The sequence below is a fragment of the Mytilus californianus genome, unplaced genomic scaffold (genome assembly GCF_021869535.1).
Source record: "Mytilus californianus isolate M0D057914Y unplaced genomic scaffold, xbMytCali1.0.p SCAF_21, whole genome shotgun sequence".
Taxonomy (NCBI): domain Eukaryota; kingdom Metazoa; phylum Mollusca; class Bivalvia; order Mytilida; family Mytilidae; genus Mytilus; species Mytilus californianus.
In genome coordinates, this window is record NW_026262670.1 from 5,004,212 (window position 1) to 5,030,299 (window position 26,088).

At 32.6% G+C, this 26,088-nt stretch overlaps 3 protein-coding genes across 9 annotated transcripts; 2 read left to right on the top strand and 1 right to left on the bottom strand.

The window, feature by feature from the left end:
- The first annotated feature begins 1,484 nt into the window (after positions 1-1,484).
- LOC127731913 (zinc finger protein 862-like) lies at positions 1,485-4,112 on the top strand. Its single transcript, XM_052240759.1, has 3 exons — positions 1,485-2,968; positions 3,208-3,755; positions 3,921-4,112. Exons 1-3 carry the CDS (start codon positions 2,635-2,637, stop codon positions 4,110-4,112), a joined length of 1,074 nt encoding a protein of 357 aa, XP_052096719.1. The 5' UTR covers positions 1,485-2,634.
- A 116-nt stretch (positions 4,113-4,228) lies between these two features.
- LOC127731996 (zinc finger protein 862-like) lies at positions 4,229-6,194 on the top strand. The gene is made up of 4 exons (XM_052241041.1): positions 4,229-4,340; positions 4,546-4,800; positions 5,101-5,430; positions 5,642-6,194. The coding sequence occupies exons 1-4, from the start codon at positions 4,317-4,319 to the stop codon at positions 6,026-6,028; spliced, it is 996 nt and encodes a 331-aa protein (XP_052097001.1). The 5' UTR covers positions 4,229-4,316; the 3' UTR covers positions 6,029-6,194.
- A 3,852-nt stretch (positions 6,195-10,046) lies between these two features.
- On the bottom strand, positions 10,047-26,086 carry LOC127731991 (uncharacterized). 7 transcript variants are annotated; one of them, XM_052241030.1, is made up of 5 exons: positions 25,979-26,086; positions 18,374-19,352; positions 10,772-10,810; positions 10,640-10,713; positions 10,047-10,304 (listed from the first exon to the last, which is right to left on the bottom strand). In XM_052241030.1, the coding sequence occupies exons 1-5, from the start codon at positions 26,048-26,050 to the stop codon at positions 10,266-10,268; spliced, it is 1,203 nt and encodes a 400-aa protein (XP_052096990.1). In that variant the 5' UTR covers positions 26,051-26,086; the 3' UTR covers positions 10,047-10,265. The 7 variants fall into 7 exon arrangements, with proteins under 7 accessions (XP_052096990.1, XP_052096989.1, XP_052096988.1 ...); XM_052241029.1 differs by lacking the exon at positions 10,772-10,810 and adding an exon at positions 10,830-10,868; XM_052241028.1 differs by lacking the exon at positions 10,772-10,810 and adding an exon at positions 10,888-10,926.
- Between the last annotated feature and the right edge of the window lie 2 nt (positions 26,087-26,088).

The following is a 26,088-nucleotide window of genomic DNA, read 5'->3' on the forward strand; positions in this document are numbered from 1 at the left end:
CTCTATTTCCTATATTTTGCTATAATAGAAAACTTTTTCCTAAGTAATACTTTAATAAATATATAGTTATTAGTAAATGAAATTATTTTTGAAGCAGTAACAACAAATTATTCACTTAAAGGGAAGCTTTTTATGTCCATTTCTGGAACGCGGCGTAAATTTAAGTTTTACGTAAAGACTTATTGAAACCTCCATGGAGTCAGTAAACTTTTATATGGATAGTTCATTCAACTTGAATACTTCAATTACTCATTTATTATCACATTTCTTTCATTAACAAGTGAAAGCTACCCCATAATTTTTATTTATTTGCCTAAAAAGTTGAAATTTTGAGGAAATGAGAGGTATGAATGGACCAAAGGGACCTTATAATGAAGACAAAGAGGTCCATTAGTGGTATTTATCATCCTAGAGTCATCTTTTGTATCATATTCAACTGTCTGTAGGCAGATGAGATAAATATTAGATCATATATTGGTCCACACTATATTCTATCATGATGTGGCTTGATTTGAATTTTTCGAAGAAATATTGCTCGAATCGCTGTAGATGTTGTCTTACATTATGCTAGATTTTTCTCAAACTATTGAACTGATTATGACAAAACTTGACAGTTATGCTTGAAATAACCAGTATAACAAAAGAAAAAAAAACACATTCAGTTTATTCAACAAAACAGTCTTCTTTAATTATAAAAATTACTTTTTCTGAGTTATCTCCCCTTATGTGGGAAAGTTGGAAAAAAATGAATCAAACAAAATTCTGTTTTTTGTAAAATACAGCCGTAAATATGATAAAACACATAATGTTCTAAATTAACATGAAAATTCTTACACATGAATTACAAACTCTCGAAATTTGCACAGTTCATTGAAAATCTAGACAGGTCGTTATCTGCTATTTCAAAATCCAAGATGGAGGAAGACACCCCAGCTACCTGAACATAAAGACAAAATATCATGGCAGATACAGGGACTACAGATTCATAATATAATGGATGTGGAACATCAGATGAAATTGATATAACTAAAGGTCAAATAGTTTATGCTTCAACCAATTGGATTGAGCACTATATTGACATTTTACTCTTTGAATACAAAGATCTGTATTATCCTTAATGCCTTTAGCAGATTACACAATAAGAGGATCAGATGAGCAAAGAGCATTCACCTCACCGTCCTATCTGATGGGTTTACATGTCACCCTATTTTCCTTGTTGGTCAGCTGATTCTCTGTCCAAGCCAGTGAGTATTCAGGTGTCTCACATTTTCCATAACGGTCAGCGGATTTGAACCTAAGTATCAATACTCATTTATTTTATATTCCCCAACAATTAATCAATGGATCATTATTTTTTATACAATGTAATTAGGCAGATACATTGTAGGCAGATGGATGGATTGATGCCAAGTATTTTTATTTCCTTCCATCACAATTACTATTTATACTAATGAAATATACATTCATTTATCTTTTATCCAGTGTTTTCCCTAGGCTATTCAAGCATTGCGGTACCGCTACGCATCAATTTCGACCGCCATGCTTTCATCATTGCCGCAATGCATCCCGCTATGTGTGAAAATTGTAACTGTGTAAAATATTTATTATCGATATTTTGAAAGTGAAGTGATAAGTGACAAATCTCCACAGGTGTTTTAAACTCATCCGACTGATAATTGGATGCATCACGTAGCGCGTGCCGGGATTTTACAACCTTCTTGATTAGTTGGTTATACTTCGAGACTTCAGTTACATAATAGAAGTTGCCAGATAGCTGATAAATAAATAGTTATAATAATCTCCAATGCCTACTTTCTGTGAAAAAAAAATAAAAAGTTTAACCTTTTCCGTATATTAACTTTTACCTGTGGTTGTGATCTCTTTTAAAACGAATTTTTGACATCGTTGTTTTACTATGATCTTTAAAAAGTAGAAATTTAATTTTGGTCAGGTTAGTTCTTGATAAAACTAACGTAATTTCACCGAGAATGAACAACACATTTTTTTCAATAAAGTTTCGCAGTTACTTCTCCAGTTATATGTACATCGATGAACTATTTTTTGATTGGTCACAACAATCAGTTATTATTAGATTCGCGGTTGATTGATTTTTATCAAAGAATACACATCACCGGGCCGAGTAAAAGACATGTCTTATGAAACATTTAAAAGATTAGGTAATTAACGGAAATATTGTTTTTTAATAAACGTGTGTTGTTTTATTTTTATTTCAATGGGTCACAAGCTTATATGTGTAGCGGATTCATTTACCGTTTTTAAACAAGTGATCACAAGCGGGGCTAAATTTCTTTCACTTCGGCAAGATAGGATTTTTACAATTATGAATCGTTATAAATAAATCGGAAAGGGGTGTATTTAAATCAAAAGTTAATTTTCATAAAATAAAATGTCAGCTTAGCTTTCAAACAGGTAATTGCCAAATATGCCACCCGTACGCACGTATGTCAGGTATTAGTCAGTGACGACTTCTGTAATTAACGCAAATATACTTTTTTTATTATTTCCTGTAAAATGTCTGTGAAGCAATGATGACATTCAAAGTTTTATTTAACAACTTGCTGTTGATGATGAAACCATTCTACCCGCAAATTTCGAAGAACAATCATCAAGACCATGTCCAAGCAACCATCAAAGAAACGTCGTATTACTGGCCCAACTTTTCTGACAAGTTGGTTAGAGAAGTCTACTCCTTCGTCAAATTGTAGTCGGATAGATCATGAAAATCATCACCTTGAGCAAAGCCCTGAAGTTGAAATTCAACCTTCACCTGAATGCACCGAAAGTCAAGATGTACAAACAGACACAAGCCCTACCAGTACACTGGCCATTGTATCCCTGAACTCGGAAAATACGAAAATCACAAAAGATCCAAAGAAACGAAAAACAGGAGTTGACAAGAAATGGCTGATAAAATTCCCTTGGTTAAAGACAGTCAATGAAGGATTTGGTAAGAATATTTTTATTTAATTTATCTATCCCAAAAGTTTGAGATAATTGACGATCTCAGACCAAGATATATACGAATTACTTGATTTATTGTACAAAATTTCCATTGCAAATAGCAAGGTATACTATAATTATATTGAACAAATGTTTTAAAGATTTTTGACCACATGAATATATTATTTTCTATAAATGTAACATAAAGTGTTCTATTTAATTAAAATTTTAATATTTAATTTTCAGGTCTGCTGTGCAATCTCTGTATCACCTTCAATAAGACACCAATGAATGGCAGCCTCATATGGACAAGTAAGCCTTGTATTACTGTTACCCTTGAAAGTATTAGTAAGCATGCCAAATCTGATGCCCACAAGGAAGCAGAACAGTTGGAGGCACAACGTATTCTGTCTGGGAATGGCCAAGGACTAGTGCAAGCTGTAGCAGTTCAGGCATCTCTGGAGAAGACTGCCTTGATTGGAGCATTTAGAAGTCTGTATTGGTTGGCCTCAGAGGAAATACCACACACTACCAAATATTCATCTTTACTTGGATATGCCAAGAGAATGGGATGTTCTTACTTGAATCATCTGCAGAAGGGAGGAAATGCCAATTATGAAAGTCAAAGGACTTTACAAGAGATGCTCCATATCATTGCAGATCAGATTGCAGCCCCAATACTGCAGGACATATGTAACTCAAGTTATTACAGTATCCTGATTGATGAAACCACTGATATAGCAGTGATCAAGCAAATGACCATCCTTGCCAGATATATAACAGGAAATAATCAGGTCAGTAATTTTATCATAATCACTTATAAGTAAGTTATACTACTTTAGGTAAAATTAATCAAACTAATTCAGACACAAAGAGGTTGTATTCATAAATCAACATTCTGAAATAATGCAAAATATATATTTATGATAGTTGATGTAAAGTCTTATTATTTTGTGTAGGTAAAGACTTCATTCCTTGGTATGGTAGAGTTACCAGATGGGAAAGCAGAGACCATAATGAATGCTTTGGACAAATTTCTAAATGATCTTCAGCTGCCAACAGAGCATTTGATAGGCCTTGGATCTGATGGTGCCTCTGTTATGGTTGGAAGAAAATCTGGGGTAGGGAGATATAAAACATTTTTATCATAAATTATATTTATTATAAGAAAGCATCATTGACTTAGTATTATAAATAAAGAAAGAACTATGACTATGTTAAAATACTTTAATAACTATACTTGTAAATTAAAAAAAAAAATTGCAGCTCAGGCTACAGACAATATTCCATATTTGAAGAAGTTCAAGGACTTATTGCAACAGATATTTAAATTCTACCAAAACTCAGCAGTTAGAATGTCTGGACTTAAAGAAATTGAGGTAATATATTTTAACTATATGTACATGTACAACACTTATACATCTTTATCGTAGCCCTATTGTTACTTAATTATATTTATACAAATAGTAAACAGAAAGTCATTACATATTACAGTATTTTATTAACCACATCAAAACCTATAACCTATGGAGTAGCTTAGTTTGACCATACAATCAATACATTATTCCTTTATTCTATATTCAGACAATACTAGGTGGACCACAATTGAAGATGAAAGAAGTCCTTGACACAAGATGGTTGTCACATGACAGAGCAGTGACTGCTATTAGAGAATGCCTCCCTGCACTAATTGCTAGTTTAGAGAGAGAAGCCAGTGAAAGATCAGATGCAACAGCTGCTGGTCTTGCAATGTTTGTAAAGACAACCAAATTTGTTGCCTCAATCCATATGATGTCAGACATTCTCCCACACCTTGCAAGACTGTCAAAAACATTCCAAGTGAGTTAAATATTATTTTTTTTTTATTTCAACATCTAAATTTAAGTTATTTATCAAATTAAAAAATAACAGTTCTGTGCTTTCTTACTCTAAATTATATGTATAAATAAAACTATCCATCATTTATGGGTCAAGAAAGGCAACTCCTTCTTAAATGTGAAAGGGAGATAACTTGTGGATTAATAGAAGTTCAGTATAACAATTGCAATTTTTTCAATGCCTATGCTTATATTGATTAATATATTAAGTTAATTTCAATGGTAACAGTGGAATTCATTTTTTTAATATTTATCTTTGCAGAAAACAGATGTTGACTTCACATTAATTGACACTCTTGTGTCAGCAACACAGATCACCATCACAAGACTGATTGAGCAACCTGGAACCTACATGCAGTTATTGCCAACCTGCCTGGACAACCTGTCAGAGTATGGTGTTAGACTGAGGCAGTCAGACATTGACAACTTTAAAAGGGATATATACCAGCCCTACCTAGAGAATGTGGTACAGAACCTACATGACAGATTTCCAGACAACCCAGTACTGGATGCACTATCTGTCATGGATCCAGACCTCTTAAATGCAGAGGACCCTACATTGAATGAATGGATTCAACAAATAAAACTGAAGGTATGTACATTGAATTATTCATTAACTAGTTATGAAATATATATATAAATACAAATAAATCTTATAACTATTTATTGTCTGAGGATAAATAAAAAACTTATAAACAAATAGTAAAACATTTTTATTTATCAAGCTGGACCATACACATACAGTATGATACTTTAACTGTAGTTTTTGACATATAATTCCTGCAATACAATTTTTTTTTTAGAATCTAGCCAAACATTTCAAGTCAGTTGGAAGTGAAATAGAAGTTCTAGAAGAATGGGAAACACTGAGGACACTGTTAGTGAAAGAGTGTAAAGACATGACATTTAGGAAGACAATGAACAAAGTTGCCAGTCTTGGAACTTTGTATCCTTGTCTGTCTAAGTATGCGGCAATTGGTCTTGTTTTGCCTGTTTCAACAGCTGATTGTGAAAGATGTTTTTCATGTTTGAACAGAGTGAAAACACCTTTGAGAAACAGACTATGCCAAAAAGTGCTGAATTGTTTAATGCACATATCAATTGAAGGACCAAAGGAGGAAGCTTTTGATTTTGAAAAATGTGTGGTGACCTTTGGAAAGTTGAAACAGAGGAAAATATCAACAAAATAATATGTACATGACATTTATTTGTAAATAACTATTGCAGACTGGATTATATTTATTATTGTTTATAAGGTCTTTCATTTATTCCTCTGAGTCTCATCTGTGATAAATACTTTAGAGTTTCATGACTTGTATGAATTGCTGTAGCTATAATAAAACAATTAGATTGGTATATGGATTTAACATATATTCATTATGTAGTGTAAATAGTTCTGAAAAAAGAAGCGTCGCGCGCCGCGTTGCATATTCACCATGGACCCACCATGCATGAATAATTTTCTAGGGAAGACACTGTTATCTGTTCTATATACAGCACTATTTAAACACTTAAGTGTTGATTAATTACTGTACCCAGTAATGACATCTCTGTGTAATGTGCTATTGTGTATCTACTTGATACCCGGCTTATCTTGATCCTGATGTGGTTTTTGCTCATTGTAGAAGACATTTAAAAATAAAATGCTTCCTCCCTATGTGCAGCCTGATAGGACTGCAGAGGTCGAACCCTGAACAGTTGGGGCAAGTTTGGACACAATATTCAAGCTTGATACTGTCTGAATTTGGATTGTGATCCAATTTTTGACATAATATAGGTTTCTGTCACAAAATGTGGTCAAAGATCTTAAGAATTTGAAATGGGACATTTAATTTACCTAGTATGGTCTGATATCCAAAATCTAACAACATGGTTAGATTCAGCCTACCGGTATATAAAAATACCAAGAATTTAATTTTACTTGAAATCAAACAAAGTTTAATTTTGGACCATACAAAGCTTAATATGGACTAATTTGAAAACAGGGCCCAAATTAAAAAAATCTAAATGCACAATCAGATTCAGCATATCATAGAGCCGCAATAATTCAGTTTTTGATGAAATCAAACAAAGTTTAATTTTGGGCCCTTTGGACCTCAATGTAGACCAATTTAAAAATGGGACCCAATATCCAAAATAGTAATACAAGATTAGAACCCCTAAAAATTAAAGACTTTAAATTAATCCCATTGAAATTGGTCAAAAGATTTGTATTTATTTTCAATTGAAGATTTCTTGCTATTGCGCAATACTGTGCTATTGAGGAATACCAGAGACATATATACTGTATATATGTCTCTGGCAATACTGTGCTGTTGCACAATACTTAGTTAATCTGTTATATATGTAGGACTCAAATCTATGGTGGGTTCCAGACCTATGGCAAATTCCTAATCTATGGTAAATATGACATCACAAACGTCAAACAAATAATAAATCTATGGCAGTTTTTTGTTTTCTCCAAATCTATGGCAGATTTTGATATTACGTATTTTTCTGTCACAATCAAATAACGTCATGTAACTTCCAAGCCGCCGTTAACAATGACGGTTTTGTAATATAGAAGGAAAAGAAAAGGCCAGTTTTCAAGGACCCTAATCCATAAATTAAATTATATTTCAGAATTCTAGTTTACTTTATCCGAAACCCCTGTAAATGAGAAGATGTAATCATCTGATTCGGCCGAAATAAGAATACTAGCGAACAAACCCAGTCATTCGTAGCAGCAAAATGGCTGATGCAGGCAATTTCACACAAATGAATGTGTTTTTGGTGTTTTCTTCATTGTTTATGTTTCGTGTTTGTTTCCGCTCCTTGTTTTTTTGTTCTTGTGTTGCCCTCACCCTTAATTGCATGAGTTTTTACTGTATATTTTGTTTTGTTTTCTTTCATAATTTTTCTTTGTGATAAGCTGTTTTCTTGTTATTTTTGTACCCCTATGGCCTCTAATTTTCTATTATATATAACATAACCAATAGCATTTTTTCAGCTATATAACAGTGACTACCTGTACTATTGTTGCAAATAAGCTTTATTGAGATTTGGAAGCTAAAAAGAAAAATCTGTCATAGATTTCTAATAACTATTTACATTATTTTCAGCTATATTTATGTCGAATAACTGTACTGTTGGAGAAATAAGCATTTTTTTAAGAAAGCCACGTGTTTGAGGCAAGTCATTGTTCGTTACAGGACTTTGACTTAAATCATCATCTGTTAAAAAAGATTTATTAACGCTCAAATAAATTTCAGGTAAAAAGTGAAACTGCGTTTTGGGTTGTCAAGGGACTTGGTTAAATGAAGGGTCAAACAGGTACCATGCACAGAGTAGGGAATGTTTATTCTTCTGGGCACATCATTTCACCCTAAAAGTCTGTGTTCATTTTACAAATAGTTATGGATATGCTTCCTAGTCGTACTCCTAATCCGTTTTTCATATACTGGCGTTAAATTAAAAGCAGCCTTTTCGCTACCTTTGAACATTTTGACTTGTTTAAGGCAACTTTGAAATCATTGGTCAGATATGTAGACTGACTGGTCCGCCATTTGTAGAAAATATGTTATAGATTTGAAAACTAGAAATCCGCCATAGATTAGGAAACTAAAAAAATGCCATAGATTAGGAAACTAAAAAATTGCCATAGATTAGGATTCTGAAAAATCTGCCATAGATTTGGGATGGCATGAGGTCATATTTACCATAGATTAGGAATCTGCCATAGACCTGGAACCCACCATAGATTTGAGTCCTACATATATAATAATTTACATACCCTGTCTGGTGTGTATCTCCTGCCATATCAGTATTTGTTGCTTTTATATATAAACCAGAAATAATCAATGTAAAAATGGAAAATTTTGGGAAAAAAACCCATAAAAATCCCTCCAAAAAATTTGTCCCCCCCACCAAAAAAAAAAATTTTGAAGAAAAAAATATGAACCCCCAAAACAATTTGAAAAAAAAAATCCCCCCAAACTTTTTTTTTAAATTTTGAAGATTATTTTCATTTCAGGAAAAATGTACAATTTTAGAGAGTTCCATAAACTTTACAAGTTAATGTCTGGAAACTAGAAAAATGCTTGTTTTGGCCCCTTTTTTGCCCATATTTCTAAACGTTTGGGGCAATTACCGGGTACCCCCAAACTCAATCCCAGCCTTCCCATTGTGGTATGGAACCTTGTAGTACAATTTCAGAGAGATCCATACACTTAAACACAAGTTATTTTCTGGAAACTAGAAACATGCTTGTTTTTGGCCCCTTTTTTGCCCCCAATTCCTGAAAGTTTGGGGCAATTACCCTAAACTAGCCTATAATTCAGTGATTTTTGTTGGTTGCTGTCTGTTATATTTGTTTTTTGTTTATTGCTTTGTCATCAATCAGGCCATTGATTTTTTCTTTATTGTTTTGTCATCAAACAGGCTGTTGAATTTTTTTTGTTTTATTTTGTCATCAATCAGGCCGTTGATTTTTTTTTGTTTTATTTTGTCATCAATCAGGCCGTTGATTTTTTTTTTGTTTTGTTTTGTCATCAATCTGGACATTGAATATTTTAGTTTATTGTTTTGTCATCAATCAGGCTGTTGATATTTATTGTTTATTATTTTGTCATCAATCAGGCAATTGATTTTTTCGTTTGAATGGCTTCACATTTTGTAGCTGACTGTACGGTATGGGCTTTGCTTGTTATTGAAGGCCGTACAGTGACCTATAGTTTTATTTGAATTTATTTGTCCTCTGATGGTAGTTTTCTTATCTCCTTACTGTGGATTCATTTATTTTCATGGATTGATGGGAAAATGCAATTCCCTTGATATTTTATTTTTGTGGTTTTGCCTAAGTTTGCATAACAGCCAATAGAAAATTTAAGTTTGTGGTCTACATATACCAATAAAATGGGGAGGTATGGTTTTTTGTCTGCGTCAGAAATTTTTTTTAGGGCACAGCACAAACATTTTTATTTTGTTTTTTTGATGCTATCAATCAAATTATTTTTTTCAAAATTTAACACTATAAGGTATGCGGAAAATCTGGATTCAGAATATTTTTTTTTGTCATCTGCTTGACCACAATATTTTTTTCCATCAAATTGGGGATCAGAATATTTTTTTAGGAAAAAACCATAACTCCCCCTTGGTCGTTCCCTAACGGTTTCATACAGACGCTAAATAAGAGGAAAACCTTTTTTGGTCAAGTTTTGAAGAAAAATATACAGAAATCAATAAAAGTTTTATTTCTTATAAATGGCACTGTCTACAAATATCTTATTTTTGGTCCATGTCAACTAATCTCTAGTATCATATTCCTTCCTTTCTAGTTGGGTATACTTTTTTTTATCTCCCCTTCCTAGCTGGAATATATTTTTTATCTCCCCTATCAAGAAGATATTACATGTATTATCTCCCATTTTTGTCATCAACAACATGATGTCAAGTGGCAACTCTCATCTGATTCTTTAACTTTAGATACTGAAAATGAACAAAATAATAATTTATTTACAATGAATGTTCATTATGTTACATAACTAAAAGTAGGTGGGCATCAAGGGAGATAACTTAATTACATTTTTTGTGTGATTCTCTGCAGTAAACAGACAACTTACAGCAAAAATAAAGCTAACACAAAGTCCTGATTATTTGCATGTTTTAATTCAAGAGCACCTGAGTTCATCCAGGAAATTCAGGAAAATTTCATTGACTTTATACAAGTGTTCTGTTCAGAAGATTTAAGATGCATTTTGAACCAAATCCGACTTGAAATTAAAAATTAAAAAAAAGGTAAATATATATTTGTTCATATTTACATTTTTCCTGCTATCAATAGCCTGCTGTACCCATAGTAACTCCATAGCAACATTTTTCCTCATTCCTCTCAAGGCTTCAGGATCATTGGGGTATGCAATAGAAGGTGTATTCTCTGTAAATAAAGATAAAACCTTTAGGATCATTGGGGTATACAATAGAAGGTGTATTCTCTGTAAATAAAGATAAAACCTTTAGGATCATTGGGGTATACAATAGAAGGTGTATTCTCTGTAAATAAAGATAAAACCTTTAGGATCATTGGGGTATACAATAGAAGGTGTATTCTCTGTAAATAAAGATAAAACCTTTAGGATCATTGGGGTAAACAATAGAAGGTGTATTCTCTGTAAATAAAGATAAAACCTTTAGGATCATTGGGGTATGCAATAGAAGGTGTATTCTCTGTAAATAAAGATAAAACCTTAAGGCTCATTGGGGTGTGCAATAGAAGGTGTATTCTCTGTAAACAAAGATAAAACCTTTGGGATCATTGGGATATACAATAGAAGGTGTATTCTCTGGAAACAAAGATAAAAACTTTAGGATCATTGGGGTATACAATAGAAGGTGTATTCTCTGTAAAAAAAGATAAAACCTTTGGGATCATTGGGGTATACAATAGAAGGTGTATTCTCTGTAAACAAAGATAAAACCTTTGGGATCATTGGGGTATACAATAGAAGGTGTATTCTCTGTAAACAAAGATAAAACCTTTGGGATCATTGGGGTATACAATAGAAGGTGTATTCTCTGTAAACAAAGATAAAACCTTTAGGATCATTGGGGTATACAATAGAAGGTGTATTCTCTGTAAACAAAGATAAAACCTTTACTGGAGTGTTTATATTTTGGTTTATTCATGTTGTTTTGTATCTAACTCATTTGATGTTTTACATGTGACTGATTGACTAAAAATTCGTAAAACAAATGACAAACCTGTGACTCACACATATTTACTACATCATAACCATGATTTCCTTGAACATCACAGTTATCCAGACATCCTATATATGTCTTGTTCATGAATAACTACCGTAGAGTTGGGAAACATTCATTTTTTACATGTTTAATTTCCTGGATTTGTCTCTATTAAACAAGATTTCATGCAGATGAATTTTCCAAGGGCTAAATTTTGTTATATTAGGTTTTACTCTAAATTTAATTTCACAATGATTAATTTTTTTAGGTCAAATTTCACATTGTATTGACTCTATAAAGTTTTATTTCATAGGGACCAATTTTTATGGTATCCAGTATGTGAAAGTAATATTCTGTGTAGTTTAAGATTTTGTTGGTTTTAAAATTTGTTGATAATATCTATAGCTATCCATAAGGAAAACACAATAAACCGACAAAACCAGAGAAACATCCTGGAGTTTGATGTATTATTAAACAACTATAGGTCACCTTCAACAATGAGTAAATCCCATACCTCATAGTCAGCTATGAAAGGTCACAAAATGACAATTGTAATCCCTTTATCACTATTTTGCTTATGACGTCATTAATATTTACATGATTTAGCATGATATGAAAAATTATCAAAGGAAAAAAACCAAAATAGCAATAATTTGTTTTATTTAACTTTTTATAAAATATAAAAATGTTTGTGTTGAAGATTTGCAAAGTTTTCATTTATAAATTCAAATATCAATTTCTGTTTTGTTTCCCTATACTCTATCAATTTCCTTTTTGTTTCCTCAAATGATTTATCAATTTCCTATTTGTTTTCCTAAATGTATTTTTCAATTTCCTTTTCGTTTTCCCCATTTTGGGCATCCGAGTACAGAGCTTCAAATTCACCAATTGGGTTTTTTACATAAATATTTTTTTAATTTGCATTATTAATTCTACTTTGCCCCACAAGCAAATTTCAAATTGGGGTTTTTCACCACCAAGCTCCTGAATGTATTGGTAATATATAGTTATCAAAGGTACCAGGCTTATTATTTGATAAGCCATACGCGTGTTTCGTCTGCATAAGACTAATCAGTGAAGCTCAGATCAAAATTGTTAAAAAGCCAAACAAGTATAAAGTTGAAGAGCATTGAAGACCAAAAATTCCAAAAAGTTGTGCCAAATACGGCTAAGGTAATCTATGCCTGGGATAAGAAAATCTGTAGTATTTCGAATAATTCATAATTTTGCAAACAGTAAATTTATAATAAAATGCTCCGCTGGGCGCAGCTTGATATGACCACAGAGGTCGAACCCTGGACAGTTGGGGCAAGTATGGACACAACATTCAAGCTTGATACAGCACTGAATTTGGATTGTGATTAAATATTTGACACAGCATAGGTTTCTGACAGAGAATGAATGTGGTCTAAGATCTTAAAAAATTTTAATTTACCTATTCAAACCATATAATTATTATTTGCTTTTATATATAAATCAGAAATAACCAATTTAAAATGGAAAATTTTAAAGAAAAAAAAAGGAAAAAAAATCCCTCCCCCAAATTTTTTTAACCCCCTTATGATTCATCACCCCCAAACTCAATCCCAGCCTTCCCTTTGTGGTATGGTACCTTACAGTACAATTTCAGAGAGATCCTTACACTTGAACACAAGTTATTGTCTGGAAACTAGAAAAATGCTTGTTTTTTGGCCCCTTTTTGGCCCCAAATTCCTAAACGTTTAGGGCAATTACCCCCAAACTCAAACCAGCTTTCCCTTTGTGATATGTAACCTTGTAGTACAAATTCATAAAGATCCATACACTTACACACAAGTTATTGTCCTGAAACTAGATAAATGCTTGTTTTTTGCCCCTTTTTGGCCCCTAATTCCTAAAATTTTGAGTCAATTACCCCCAAAATCAATCCCAGCCTTCCCTTTGTGGTATGGTACCTTGCAGTACAATTTCAGAGAGATCCATACACTTGAACACAAGTTATTGTCTGGAAACTAGAAAAATTCTTATTTTTGGCCCCTTATTCCTAAACGTTTCGGGCAATTACCCCCAAACTGAATTCCAGCTTTCCCTTTGTGATATGGAACCTTGTAGTACAAGTTCAGAAAGATCCATACACTAACACACAAGTTATTGTCATGAAACTAGAAAAATGCTTGTTTTTTGCACCTTTTCCTTTTTTGGCCCCTAATTCCAAAAATTTTGAGACTTTTACCTCCAAAATCAATCCCAGCATTCCCTTTGTGATATGGAACCCTGTGGTACAATGTCAGAGAGAAATTTACCTGTTCAGACGACAGGTAAACTATTTTGTACCAGACATTGATCGGTCTATTCAAAGTTATTTTCTTACATTTCAGCGGTTTTCATCTAATTAATTTAGTCTAAAAGATTGAAATTATAAGAAATACGTTTATAAATATGATTTGATGAAAAATTTAAAAAGGTTTTAACGAAAAATCGTCAGAACCACGTTGTTTGAACTAGTACACGTGTGCGCATGTGAACATATATTTGTTCCACATAATACTTGTTCCCCCTGGAACAAACTATGGATAATAAAAGTTCTTGGGAACAAACATTACATAATACTATTTCCACCTTCATAAGATATTTTCCTGGAACTAAAACGTCATATGGTTTCATAATATTTGTTCCTTTAAAGAAAGAGTGTCATTTGATTTTTAACACCTGATTACATCTTAATTAATGTTCACCTCACATGACATTTACCTGTACATGTAGTACATACAAAGAATGGAGTCTGAGGAATAATACAAAAATTGTACATATTTAAACGATGGCTCTTATTCTAAACAAGGTAAGAATATATATTTTTAATATTTTATTACTGCATGCTCTACTGTGACTTACTTAACTAAATGGTTCGTTAGTCTGTACCAATGAAGAAAGTTTAGCTTATACTTTAGTCAAGCATGAAGTTAGTCACAAATTTCAGATGAAAATGCCTGTACTTTATTATTGGAAATTTACTTCCATACATTTGTAGCTAGAAATAATTTTGGATATTGTAGTATATATTCCTAGAACTTTGATCATATTTATAATAAATATTTCTAGAACTTTAATTTTCTAATAACCATGATAACTATTCCTGAAACATTTATAATATAGCCAATATTCCAATATGCCTGGAACTTTTATAATATAACAAATATACCTAGAACTTTTAAATATAACAAATATTCCTGGAACTTTTTATAATATAACAAATTATCCTGGAACTTTTATAATATAACAAATATTCCTGGAACTTTTATTATATAAAACATTGTCATTGTCCATAATATTTATTCCAAAGAACTTTTAGCATATAACAAAAATTCCATTGGGAACTTTCCTTTATATGTAATATTTTATCCTTTGTGAAGGAAATTTTCTTATACAATGTAGCATTGGATAAAATATTATATAAGGAAAGTTCCCAATGGAACTTTTGTTATATGCTATAAGTTCTTTGGAACAAATATTATGGGGGAACTTATATTCTGTCACACGCAGGTGGGAAATTTAATTTAAGCATCCTAATATAATTCTTCAAAAATGCTAAAATTATCATTGATACCTTTATCTAACCTTCATTTCGAGTATTTTCTTGAAGAAATAACTTGGAAAGAGCTACTTAAACTCAATCATGCTTTGTAAACGTACACGTTTTACCATTGTCAAGTCAACATCCGGTATTAGGAAAATTGTGCTTTTTAAAGACGAAAGTAAAGTTTTTGACAATGTTATTTTGCACAAATAAAGAGTCTAAGGCAGAATTAGTACGCTGATGTTGCACACTTCGAATGATGCACTGTCTATTTAACAGTTTATGTCAGAACATCGAATTTATAACAAAGTAAAGTTTAATATCGTTTTAATGTCAATCATTGGTTATATGATGGCCAACTGATTACCATAATTGCCTTTTGTTACTAAGTCTAAAGGGATTAAAATCAGGATAAGATATAAAAGTTGAAATCATCCCTTCGTAAATTTTACGGACGCCATCACAAGTTGGCTGACCGTGATGGAATAACCGTTTCACAGATGATATCGGATATGTTCCTTATGTCGTAACTACAATACCCTTCCCTTTTCACGAATGTGACTTACCGAATTAGACTATTTACCGGATTTGTAATAACATAAGCAACACGACATTGGCACATGTGGAGCAGGATCTGCTTACCCTTCAGGAGCACCTGAGATCACCCCCAGTTTTTGGTGGGGTTCGTGTTGCTTAGTCTTTAGTTTTCTATGTTGTGTTATCTGTACTATGATTTGTCTGTTTGTCTTTTTATTTTTGGCCATGGCGTTGTCAGTTTTTTTTCGATCTATGAGTTTGACTGTCCCTCTGGTATCTTTCGTCCCTCTCTTATATAAAATGTCCGGCTGGGTCAAATATTTTTTGGAAGCCCTGGTGGGGCAGTAACTGATTGCCTTTCTAGAGCACATATGATCACCCCTGGTTTTTGTTGGGATTATTATAATAATCTGTTGACATTGCTTGTTGGCATTTTATTTTCCCAAGTATGGGAAATAGTTTTGAACAAAATGTTGTCATGATTTATAAGAATGAAGTGTGAGTCAGACTCTGCTTCATTATCACCGTATTCAACATGTTCAATATCAGAAGCAAATTTGGCAATGTGTCAATTTTTGTTGATGATATCCATATGTTCAGCGCTCTCATTTTATCTTGTCACTGCTGACAGCTGAATATTTGGGTTCCCTTTATGGCCCCAAACACTTGTACATGTTGTAATTTTGTTGTCTGAGGCAGCTTGCAGTAGGCTTACTTTCAGAGCAATATATATATATATATATATATATATATATATCAGTGTTCCAGCTTGAATCTCAGGGCAGAAGGGTGCTAGTTGTCTGAAAGGGCACTTTAGCGTTATAACCCAGATTTTAAGGGCAGTGTTGGAAAGTGTATAAATTACCTTGAATATTGCTAGGCTCAGCTGGAGAACATTAGTTGTATTTAAACCATATTCAGAAATTAATGTGTTCTTGATGTTGGTTCCAGTAAGAATTTTTTTTCATCAAATTATCATACCATGAAGCAAAGCATTTCATTCTGATGTTAATCTAAACAAACTTGTACATTTGGTATGGAAAATAATCATCAGAAATTTCAATGTTTTATAACTTATACCAAAATAAACAAGTAGTTTTGAAAGATGGAGTTATACATGCAAAATTGAATGTTGAATGTAATTAAATTATCTACATTTAAATTACTTGTTCAAACATATAGTATATATGTTATTGAGAGTTATTTATTATCTTTTAAATTGTTACAAAAAAGTATTTTTAAGTGCACACCAAACATGCCAAAGTGCTCCTCAGTAAGGAGTTTTATAAATATAACAGGTGAGACAGGAGATGATCATATTTATATTGATGCAATAATATATTGCAGAAAGTATAAACAGTTACTTTTTTCTCCATCATTGTTAAAAATAAATTTGTTGAGTGCTCCATGTCAAGAGGATTATAAAATACAAGAAGTATTAAAAACAGGAAGTGAATCTTGTTATGTTCAAAGTACAAATTTCTTTGATTCCTCTTTAAATTTCATACTCATGGTTATGAAACAAAACATTTTTTACCAATTAAGTCAAAACTATGTATGCATTTAAAATTGTTTAAGATTTTATTTTTTATGTTATGCCCTCTGAAATAAATTTTTTCAGGTGTACATGCTGTACATAAACATTACAAATGGATAACATGTGGACATTTCATTCAGTATTAAATATCTAGTATTTGTTCAATTATCTTAAATCCACTAATTAGCAGTAAACAATCATTAACAAAGGTGATAAAACTGCCAAAGCATTAGGTATTTAACTTAATCCCATTGTCAGTTAATTAGTGTTACACAATCAGGTAACAATTTTACCGGAAACGCCAGTAGGCATAAAATTTTGAAATTTTATTTTTTTGAAAAGGCAGAGGGGTGCATTCTTTTACTTTTGAGGGCAGAAGGGCGGAGGTAAGGGCACCAAGGGCGGGCCGCCCTTCTATTTAGGGCAGGCAGGAACACTGTATATATATATATATATATATATATATATATATGAGACTCCCGTTTAATTACGGAGTTGTTGCCTTCTCCATTAAGGAATTGATAATGTGACTTGCATACTTTTGTGCTTCTGCACATCGGTCTGTTGTCAATAGTTCAACATAATATATGACTTTGTTACTAGCTGTGCTTTTTTTCTGCCTCTCCAACTCATGGTCTGTCAAAGAAAATTTTATAAACTGGTCCCTTATGTTAATAAATGGGGATATAGCTTTGAGTAACAGACAATTCCTTCCAACAGGGACCCAGATCAGAAATTTGATGTAACGCTCTATTTTTAATACAAAAGTAGATTTCCTAACTCTGATTTCCTGATATTACAAAAATAGATTTATGAGACAACAATTTATCGAGAAGGGTAAAATACGCACATGATAACAAGAGGTAGGGTGAAGAACGCATAGTTTTGAAATATATGCATTTTGTAATTGGGTTTCGAATGCTGCAATTGTCATTAGAATTGGGTTTTCAATTGTTTTTATTGCGTAATCAGGCAAATACGAAGCTTATCTCAAGCTCAGTGAGTAAACAGTACATCAGTACTCTGGTTGTTTTCCATATCAATCAATTTCCTTTTTGTTTTTCCTATTTATCAATTTCTTTTTTGGTCTTTGAGTAAACAGTATGTCAGTACTTTGATTGTTTTTCCTATCTACAGATCATTTCTATATTTTTAATCTGCATTAAAATGAGTTGATTGTTTACCTACCTTTACAATCAGAACTAAAGCTATCCCATACTGAAGTCACATTAGTCAATACTGAGGATTCCTGGTGATAGCTTGGCCGTCTTCCTCTTTGAGATTCCGTTACAGATGATAATTGAACTGTCTCCTGTTTAGGAGAACCTCCAAACTGTAGCGCAGAAATAGGACCTACTTTCTGACCCAACTGTGAAGGAGTTTTGTTATTTTGAGCAGATGTCTTACTTGAATCTTGTACTGAGTCTTTCAATGATACATCGTTCAGTGTCCGTAGTTGGTTTTCAAACTTGTTAATCTTTTGTTCCAGTATTTGTCTATTCGTAGTGTGTACCTGTGTGCACATCTTTTCAGTCTGTAGGTCTATATTTTTTTCTTCCTTGTAAAATGGTAGATCATCAGTCTGAATCAACATATCAAATGTTCTAACTGGATTTTGTTGTCCAGTTGTCTCCCTTGTTGGTTGTCCAATTGTCTCCCTTGGATTGTTATTTTGGTGTCTTTCTACCACTGATAGGGTTTCTTCGTCCATACTAGTCTGTGTTTCAATGGTGCAACTGTTGATTTTATTTGTTAATGATTGATGTGTGAAATTAGAAATAACACCTGAATTTCCCTGGGATTCTGTATGCTTCAAACTCTGAACAACAGGTTTATAGGAAGTTTCAGAGAAATCACTTGAGTTCCAACTTCTTGTAGAATTAATATGATAAACTTCTGTTGTGTCTTTTGACTTGGCATGAACTTCGGAATATTTTACAGAGCTTCTCAGAAATTCAATATTTGGTGAGTTACGTGCTGAAACATTAGGAGGAACTTCTTGAACATTTCTCTTTAGCTTGTGTTTCCTGACTCTTGGCATGCCCAGTGCTGCATTTGGCCATTCCACAATGACTGATTTACTTTTTTCAATATCAGAAACTAGCTTTTCATACTCTGATCGTATTTCATTAAACCATTTTCTGACCATATCTCCTCTGATCCATGCCTAAAATTAAAACAAAATTCTTTTATCTGTCATTTTCAAGGGTTGTTGACCAAAATCCTGATATCGATGTAATTCTTTTTGGACCACAGGTGTACCAAGAGTGCACATGCTTAGAAGTCTAGTCTGATTAACTGATTATAACTCAATAATAATATAGCTTTGGGATGAAAGTTTTACTACATGTATCTATAAAACTTAATGTTGATCAATGAACCATGAAAATGAGGCCAAGGTCTTGCACTTGCATCAAATGTTATGTAACTATTGCTCATAGTAACTTTATAGAATGTTTAGAAACTGACCTTTAGCATTGTTTAGTAACCAAAATAAACTTTATGTTGATCAAGACAATTACTCATAGAAAGATAAGAAACTGACCTTACACATGTAGCACAGTTTTTATGTTGAACATTGAACAATGAAAATGACGGACAATTTTGAACTTCATCTGAAATTATTTTGATGTCAACATAGATTTGAACAATAGGCAGATGTCTTTACAATACTGTATGTTCAGCTCTAAATTGCCCTGAAATATATATTTGTGATCCAGATGGCAGAATACTTTTTCCAGATTTAGGTTAATTTGGTGCTTTTGGTGAAGATGGTGTGTAACACCAGATCTACCTACATGTAAACAGATATAAACAGAAGTAACACGACTCGAGTCATTAACTGAACAGGATCTGTCAACCCATCAAGTGCACCTGTGTTCGTTCATAGCTATTGGTCTAGATGGTGTTACCATGGTTACACCCCATTTACCTAAACAGATTTTAACAGTGCTTAGTAGTAACATGAAAGTTGTCGTTAATGGAAAAGGAACTGTCAACCTATCCAAAGCACCTGAGTCCACCCACAGCTTTTGGTGCAGATGCCATCAAGTGTTACCATGGTTACAGCCTATTTAGTACGTACATGTACCTAACAGATTTTTACAGCAAGAACATGACAGGAGGCATTAATAGAACAGGATCTTTTGGGCCATCTGGTGTTGTCTGTCTTTCCTTCTGGACGTAAAAAGAGAATTCGAATATCATATGTTTTTTTCAATATCACATCTGTATCAACAGACACCAATATAATCAACACCAATATAATCCCAAGAGCTCTGCTCGAGGGATTATATTGGTTGAGGGTTGATACGGTGTGTGATATTGGAAAAGCCATATCATATACACTTTATTATATACATATACTTCACGTAGATGTTTTTTATGTGACATGATGTCATACAGATTAGAAATTTGACATGATGTCATATAGATTAGAGGTTTTACATGACATCATACATATTAGGGGTTTGATAAAGCCTTTGCAACAATCATGAATGACTGAAATCGATGATGTGATGTCTTACAGATTAAAGGTGTGATAAAACCTTTTCAACATTAACTGATATCGATATCATCAGGAATAGCTGATACAGCACGATTGCCGTTGACCATATTACACATACAACAGTGGTCTCGTTAGCCCAAAATAGAAGGGTGCCGTGCCCTGGGTGCCTTCATCTGCGCCCTTCTGCCCTGATGCCTTTTCCCCAAAAACCCTTGTGCCGTTTTGGTAAAATTGCCTTTTGTTTCATCGATTTCTTATCACAAAGTTAAATTACATATATGACACCAGGTTATTGCCCCCAGGTTAATCATGTCATTACAATCAATTACAGTGGATAAGACTTCAAAGGTGTTAACATAGATGTATAAACCCATGGGTTTATACATCTATGGTGATGATAACTAGGTAATTTAATTAAGACAATGTACCTTTTTGTCATAAATTTGATGATTGTGTCAGCGAGTGTTTTTAGCTAGGGTCGGCATTTTCGATCTCCAAAAAGAGTGTATAAATGAAGACTTTCATGATTTTAGAATAGAATTTAAGTCATCAAAATAAAACTATGCCTTCACAGAAACGCTGTCCATCTCAACTTGTGAGCGTCAAGCAAACAGTAAACGTGTTAGAAATTAATTTTGGAGTTACTTCCCCTGTTTTAGCTTATTACAAATTTGTGCTCCTAAAATATTATCTAGTATTAAAAATAGGATTAAATTACCAATTGAATACAAAATTATATAAGAATGTTACCTTAAGGATATTAACTGTCTTTGAACATACCAAAAAAAAAATATTGCAATTTATTTTTGATATTCATACTTTTAGCAATCCATGTTCTATAGAATGTCAATTCAGAAATTTATAAGATCAATTATTATGATGATGTTAAGCTGGAATCCTACAAAAATGGGTAGTGTGAAGTTAAACTATCATGTGACATCAACATAATAAAGTTTTACTAAATAATTCCTTAACACAAACAATGAAAAAAAGTTTTGAGGGCCAAACTCTAGCTGAAAATTTTTAAATAAGACAACTCTGTCACATGTATGCTAAACATGCTAAACTATGTTGGGTTTTTTTTTGGAAAAGGGGGGTGGGGGAGAATAGTAAGTTAATTTGCCTCTATTGGTTTATAGTGATGTGATGTATGAATGTGTATTGACATGTTTTATGAACATGTCGTATGAATTACATTTTCTAATGCAAATTTTATAGAATAAATAATCAAAACAACAACTTATGCATCTTTATTAACAACATATACAGTAAAAAAAAGAATGTGAACTCGTAATACACACAGAAACGTAGACAAAAGAAATGAGCAGTGCCTTTTCCTTTCATAAAAAAGTGCCCTGCCCTCCACTGGCACCCTGCCCCTTTTGATTTCTAACTGGAGCACTGTACAATATATTTGTATTTACTACTTATTATATAATAAAGGTTTGTATTGCTGACATTTTACATTTTCTGTTTATTCTTGATGAAATTTTCCATTATTTTTTTAGTATACTAGAACATACTTTTTCATTATGGACCTAGCGTGAACATTTTCCTCTACTACAAGAATCTAGATTACTGGGAACTCTTCCTTGATGTTTTCCTTTTTAGAGGAGTGCTTTTGATCCCATGGGCTATGTATAAGTAAACCAAATAATTACAAGGTCTGTGTTAGGCTTATCGATACAATGACCTTTATACAGTTATTTTCATTCACATCATTTGAACTCTGGTGTATAGTTGTTTTACAAGCAATCATGCCACAAATCCTAATTGTCATTACAGTATATCTTATAAAGATATCTGAGGGTTGTATAGACCTTTTGGCTATTTGAGAATCAGCGAAACTTGACCCAAGAATCCAGGCTCCACAATTTGTTTGAAAGTCCAGGACAAGTACATAGAATCAACATATGAGTTGTCCAATGAGACAAGAGAAAAATCATCAAATTAGAACTTTTTATCACCTGCAATTATTGAGTAGACATATTTCTAAAGAGTTGCATAACTTATTAACATAATTATCAATTTAAGTGCATTGGTTTCAATCATTGAATAATTAATTGACAACTATATATTGCCATGATTGCTGGTAAACATGATTAAAGGTAAACAAATGTCCATTTCCTCAGGTTTTATAGCATGAGTGTATAACATGATTAATTGCATCATCACTTTCCTTTTCTCTTGGATTAATTAACATTATTTTTGCGAGTTTCACAAGTAGAAAAAACAAGAATGAGTCCATAGAACATGGATACCCCACTCCCACTATCATTTTCTATGTTCAGTGGACAGTTAAATTAGGTCAAAACTCTAATTTAGAAAGATCACATCATAGGGAACATGTGTACTAAGTTTCAAGTTGATTGGACTTCAACTTCTACCTTGACCAAAAACTTTAACCTGAAGCGGGACAGACGGACGAACGAACGGATGAACAGACCGAAAATCATATGCCCGTAAGTGGAGCATAATAACACGAATATAAATTGTCACGAAGATGTACAAAACTTGGATTTTCCTTATTTATCTTCGTCCCATAAATTTTAGAATTACAAACTGGGTTGGAAAGGGCTAAACTCGAAAAAAAAGGTTTGCACACTCACAGCATTGTTTAACTTTTTAACTTTTGATTCTGGTAAGTGACTTCAGAAGTCCCAGACAAGTTGATTTTCTTGCACCTGTTCTACCTCTGCCTCTGGTCTTGTGTGTGTGTGTTTTTTGTTTTTTGTTTATTTTGGTTCATTTATATATATATCGTCTTGGTACCTGTTTTGACGCGGACCAGAAATGACGCACCGATTTAGTTAACGGTTTTATATTTCTAAACAAAAGCCGTGACGTCATCAACATTTGCTGTTCATAACATGATGTTGAAGGTCATCTGACTACAACAAAGATGCCTAAAACTCTGCCCAGAAATGTTATTATTGCTTAAAATATTAAAGACAATGCAATTTCCGCCATTTTATTAAGGTCAAAAAAATTCTACCCTTCCCCAAAAGATAATCAGTCCTATCTCCACTTTGGTCAAGAAAAGTATGTAACCGTATGCTTCCCCATTTTGTGTTTTTCAAATCACGTGACTGTCATGTGACATGGCTTTACATTTAAGCGGGAATCACTGTAGAACAAATGATCGTAGCTTATATAATTTTCTATGGTTTATCGATTTTTTTTTCATTCAATGTATGAAGTATACGTATGTGTAACAAAAAATTTGTTCCAGCGTGACATTTTTTCCGCCGGAACAAATTTCATAGGAAATATGTTCCACCGGACTTTATATCACAGAAAATATGTTCCAGCACTGTAAAATTTGTTCCGGAACTAATTTTATGACCAAATGTGAAATAAGTTCCGGAACAAAAATCATAGCTCCATGAATTTTGTTCCAATTAATATTAAGAGTTTTAAAAAGTTAAATAAGTTCCTGTGATATTTGTTTTAAACGAACGTGTACATATTTCATAGAAATCAATGAATAACTAAGTTTAGCTCAAACCTATTTTCACAGAAAATAAGTACCTTTGCAACAAATTGCAAGCAAAATATTTTCTTGTTACATTTAAATTATAATGCAAGCTGAGTGCTGTACTGAGTGTGCTTGCATGGAATACATTTGCAATTGAAGGCATGACTGTAACTAAAGGATGAAGATAAGAAATAAAAGCAATGGTAATGTATCATAATTTGTATTTATGTTTTATGTGGTATTCCTCCTTGGTTTTTGTTAACTGTCATGGCCGTGTGTTCTAGTCATACATGTTCTTAGGTCATAGCACAGTTTCAAAATAGTGTGTCTTTTGTTTCTACATGTCTTTTGATATAACTGATCAGTCAAGTCACTTTGTCCTTTTCAAATAAGTACATATGTTCATCTTTAACTATACTTTTTTTTCTGAATGATTGATATTTCTTATTCTACTCTTTTCTGGCTGAAAAGTGTCATTTTAATATTTTTTACAGAGTATATAATTAAACATTTGCTATACTCCACATGATCCGAATTGGATGATTTACACTTTTTACTTTTTTTATTATTGATATAATACTTATTTTTATAATGCTCTTGAATGATAACTTTAAACTCACTGATGACAAATGCTCAGTATATAAGATAACTTGTTTAACCAGTGGAACATATTTCACAGACAAGGAACTTATTTCACCAGGTGAGGAACAAATCTCACAAACCCAGAACTTATTTCACCAGATAAGGAACAAATCTCATAAACCCGGAACTTATTTCACCAGGTAAGGAACAAATTTCACCAACCCGGTACTTATTTCACCAGGTACATGTGTAAAGTGTGGAACATATTTTATAGAGATTGAACAAATTATATAGAAATCATCTGTGAAAAAAGTTCTCCCAGAACATATTTCCTGTGATATTAGTTCCACTGGAACTTTTTTCACAGGAACAAATTTTGGCTCACATATGTACATTGATAAATGTATTATTGTCAATGTTGTTTTATGAATGCAATTACTTTTTATTTTCAAATATATGGAATATATATATATCACTTTCATAAATTTTGGACAATTATATATCAAAATATAGGTTACAATTAAATTGATTAAAAATTTGGTGTTACAATCATCATGATCATTAAAATGAATGAAAATTTCAAAAGTTGTTAATAAAATTGAATCTGTTGAACAGTTTTAACTTTAAAGAATCCGGATTGAAGCAATTTTTCGATTATCAGTTACGTACAAGTGGTTTTTACTGGTTTGTTTACAGTGCGTCATTACTGGTACCCATCATTAGTTGGCAGTCCGTTTGTAATGTTAGCAAACATGATTTTTATTGCTATTACTGTTTCAAATATCAACTGTTTAATAATTGAAATATAATAACAAGTTATCAATCTTTTATTCCATTCCGTTTTTCTAATTCTTTTAAATCATAGATTAAATGCAGAGACAAAAACAACCTTAGGTGCGTCATTACTGGTTCCTCAGGGATATGTTTTGGAGTTTAGCATGTTTAGTGTGACGTCCATTTGTGCTGAACTAGTGATAGTAGTATACATTATTGTTTAGGGGCCAGCTGAAGCCCTTCTCCGGCTGCAGGATTTTCTCACTGTGTTGAAGACCCACTGCCATTGGTGGCATTCCATTGGGCATATTCTATTCGTATAATAATTATAAAGGCCATTTTGTCTACGATTTTCCTCCACACAGTTACTGTCGGTTAGTTTTTTTTCTACAAGTTAACATCAGTAGTAATATCAGGATATTGAACAATACTAAGATAAAATATAAGAGACCTGGATCTTAATAACATGATGTTCATCAATTTCCAAATCTTCAAATTCACCACTATCTTCGCTGTCTTCCATGTTGGAACAAATATCGTATCTATGTTTCTGATTGGTCA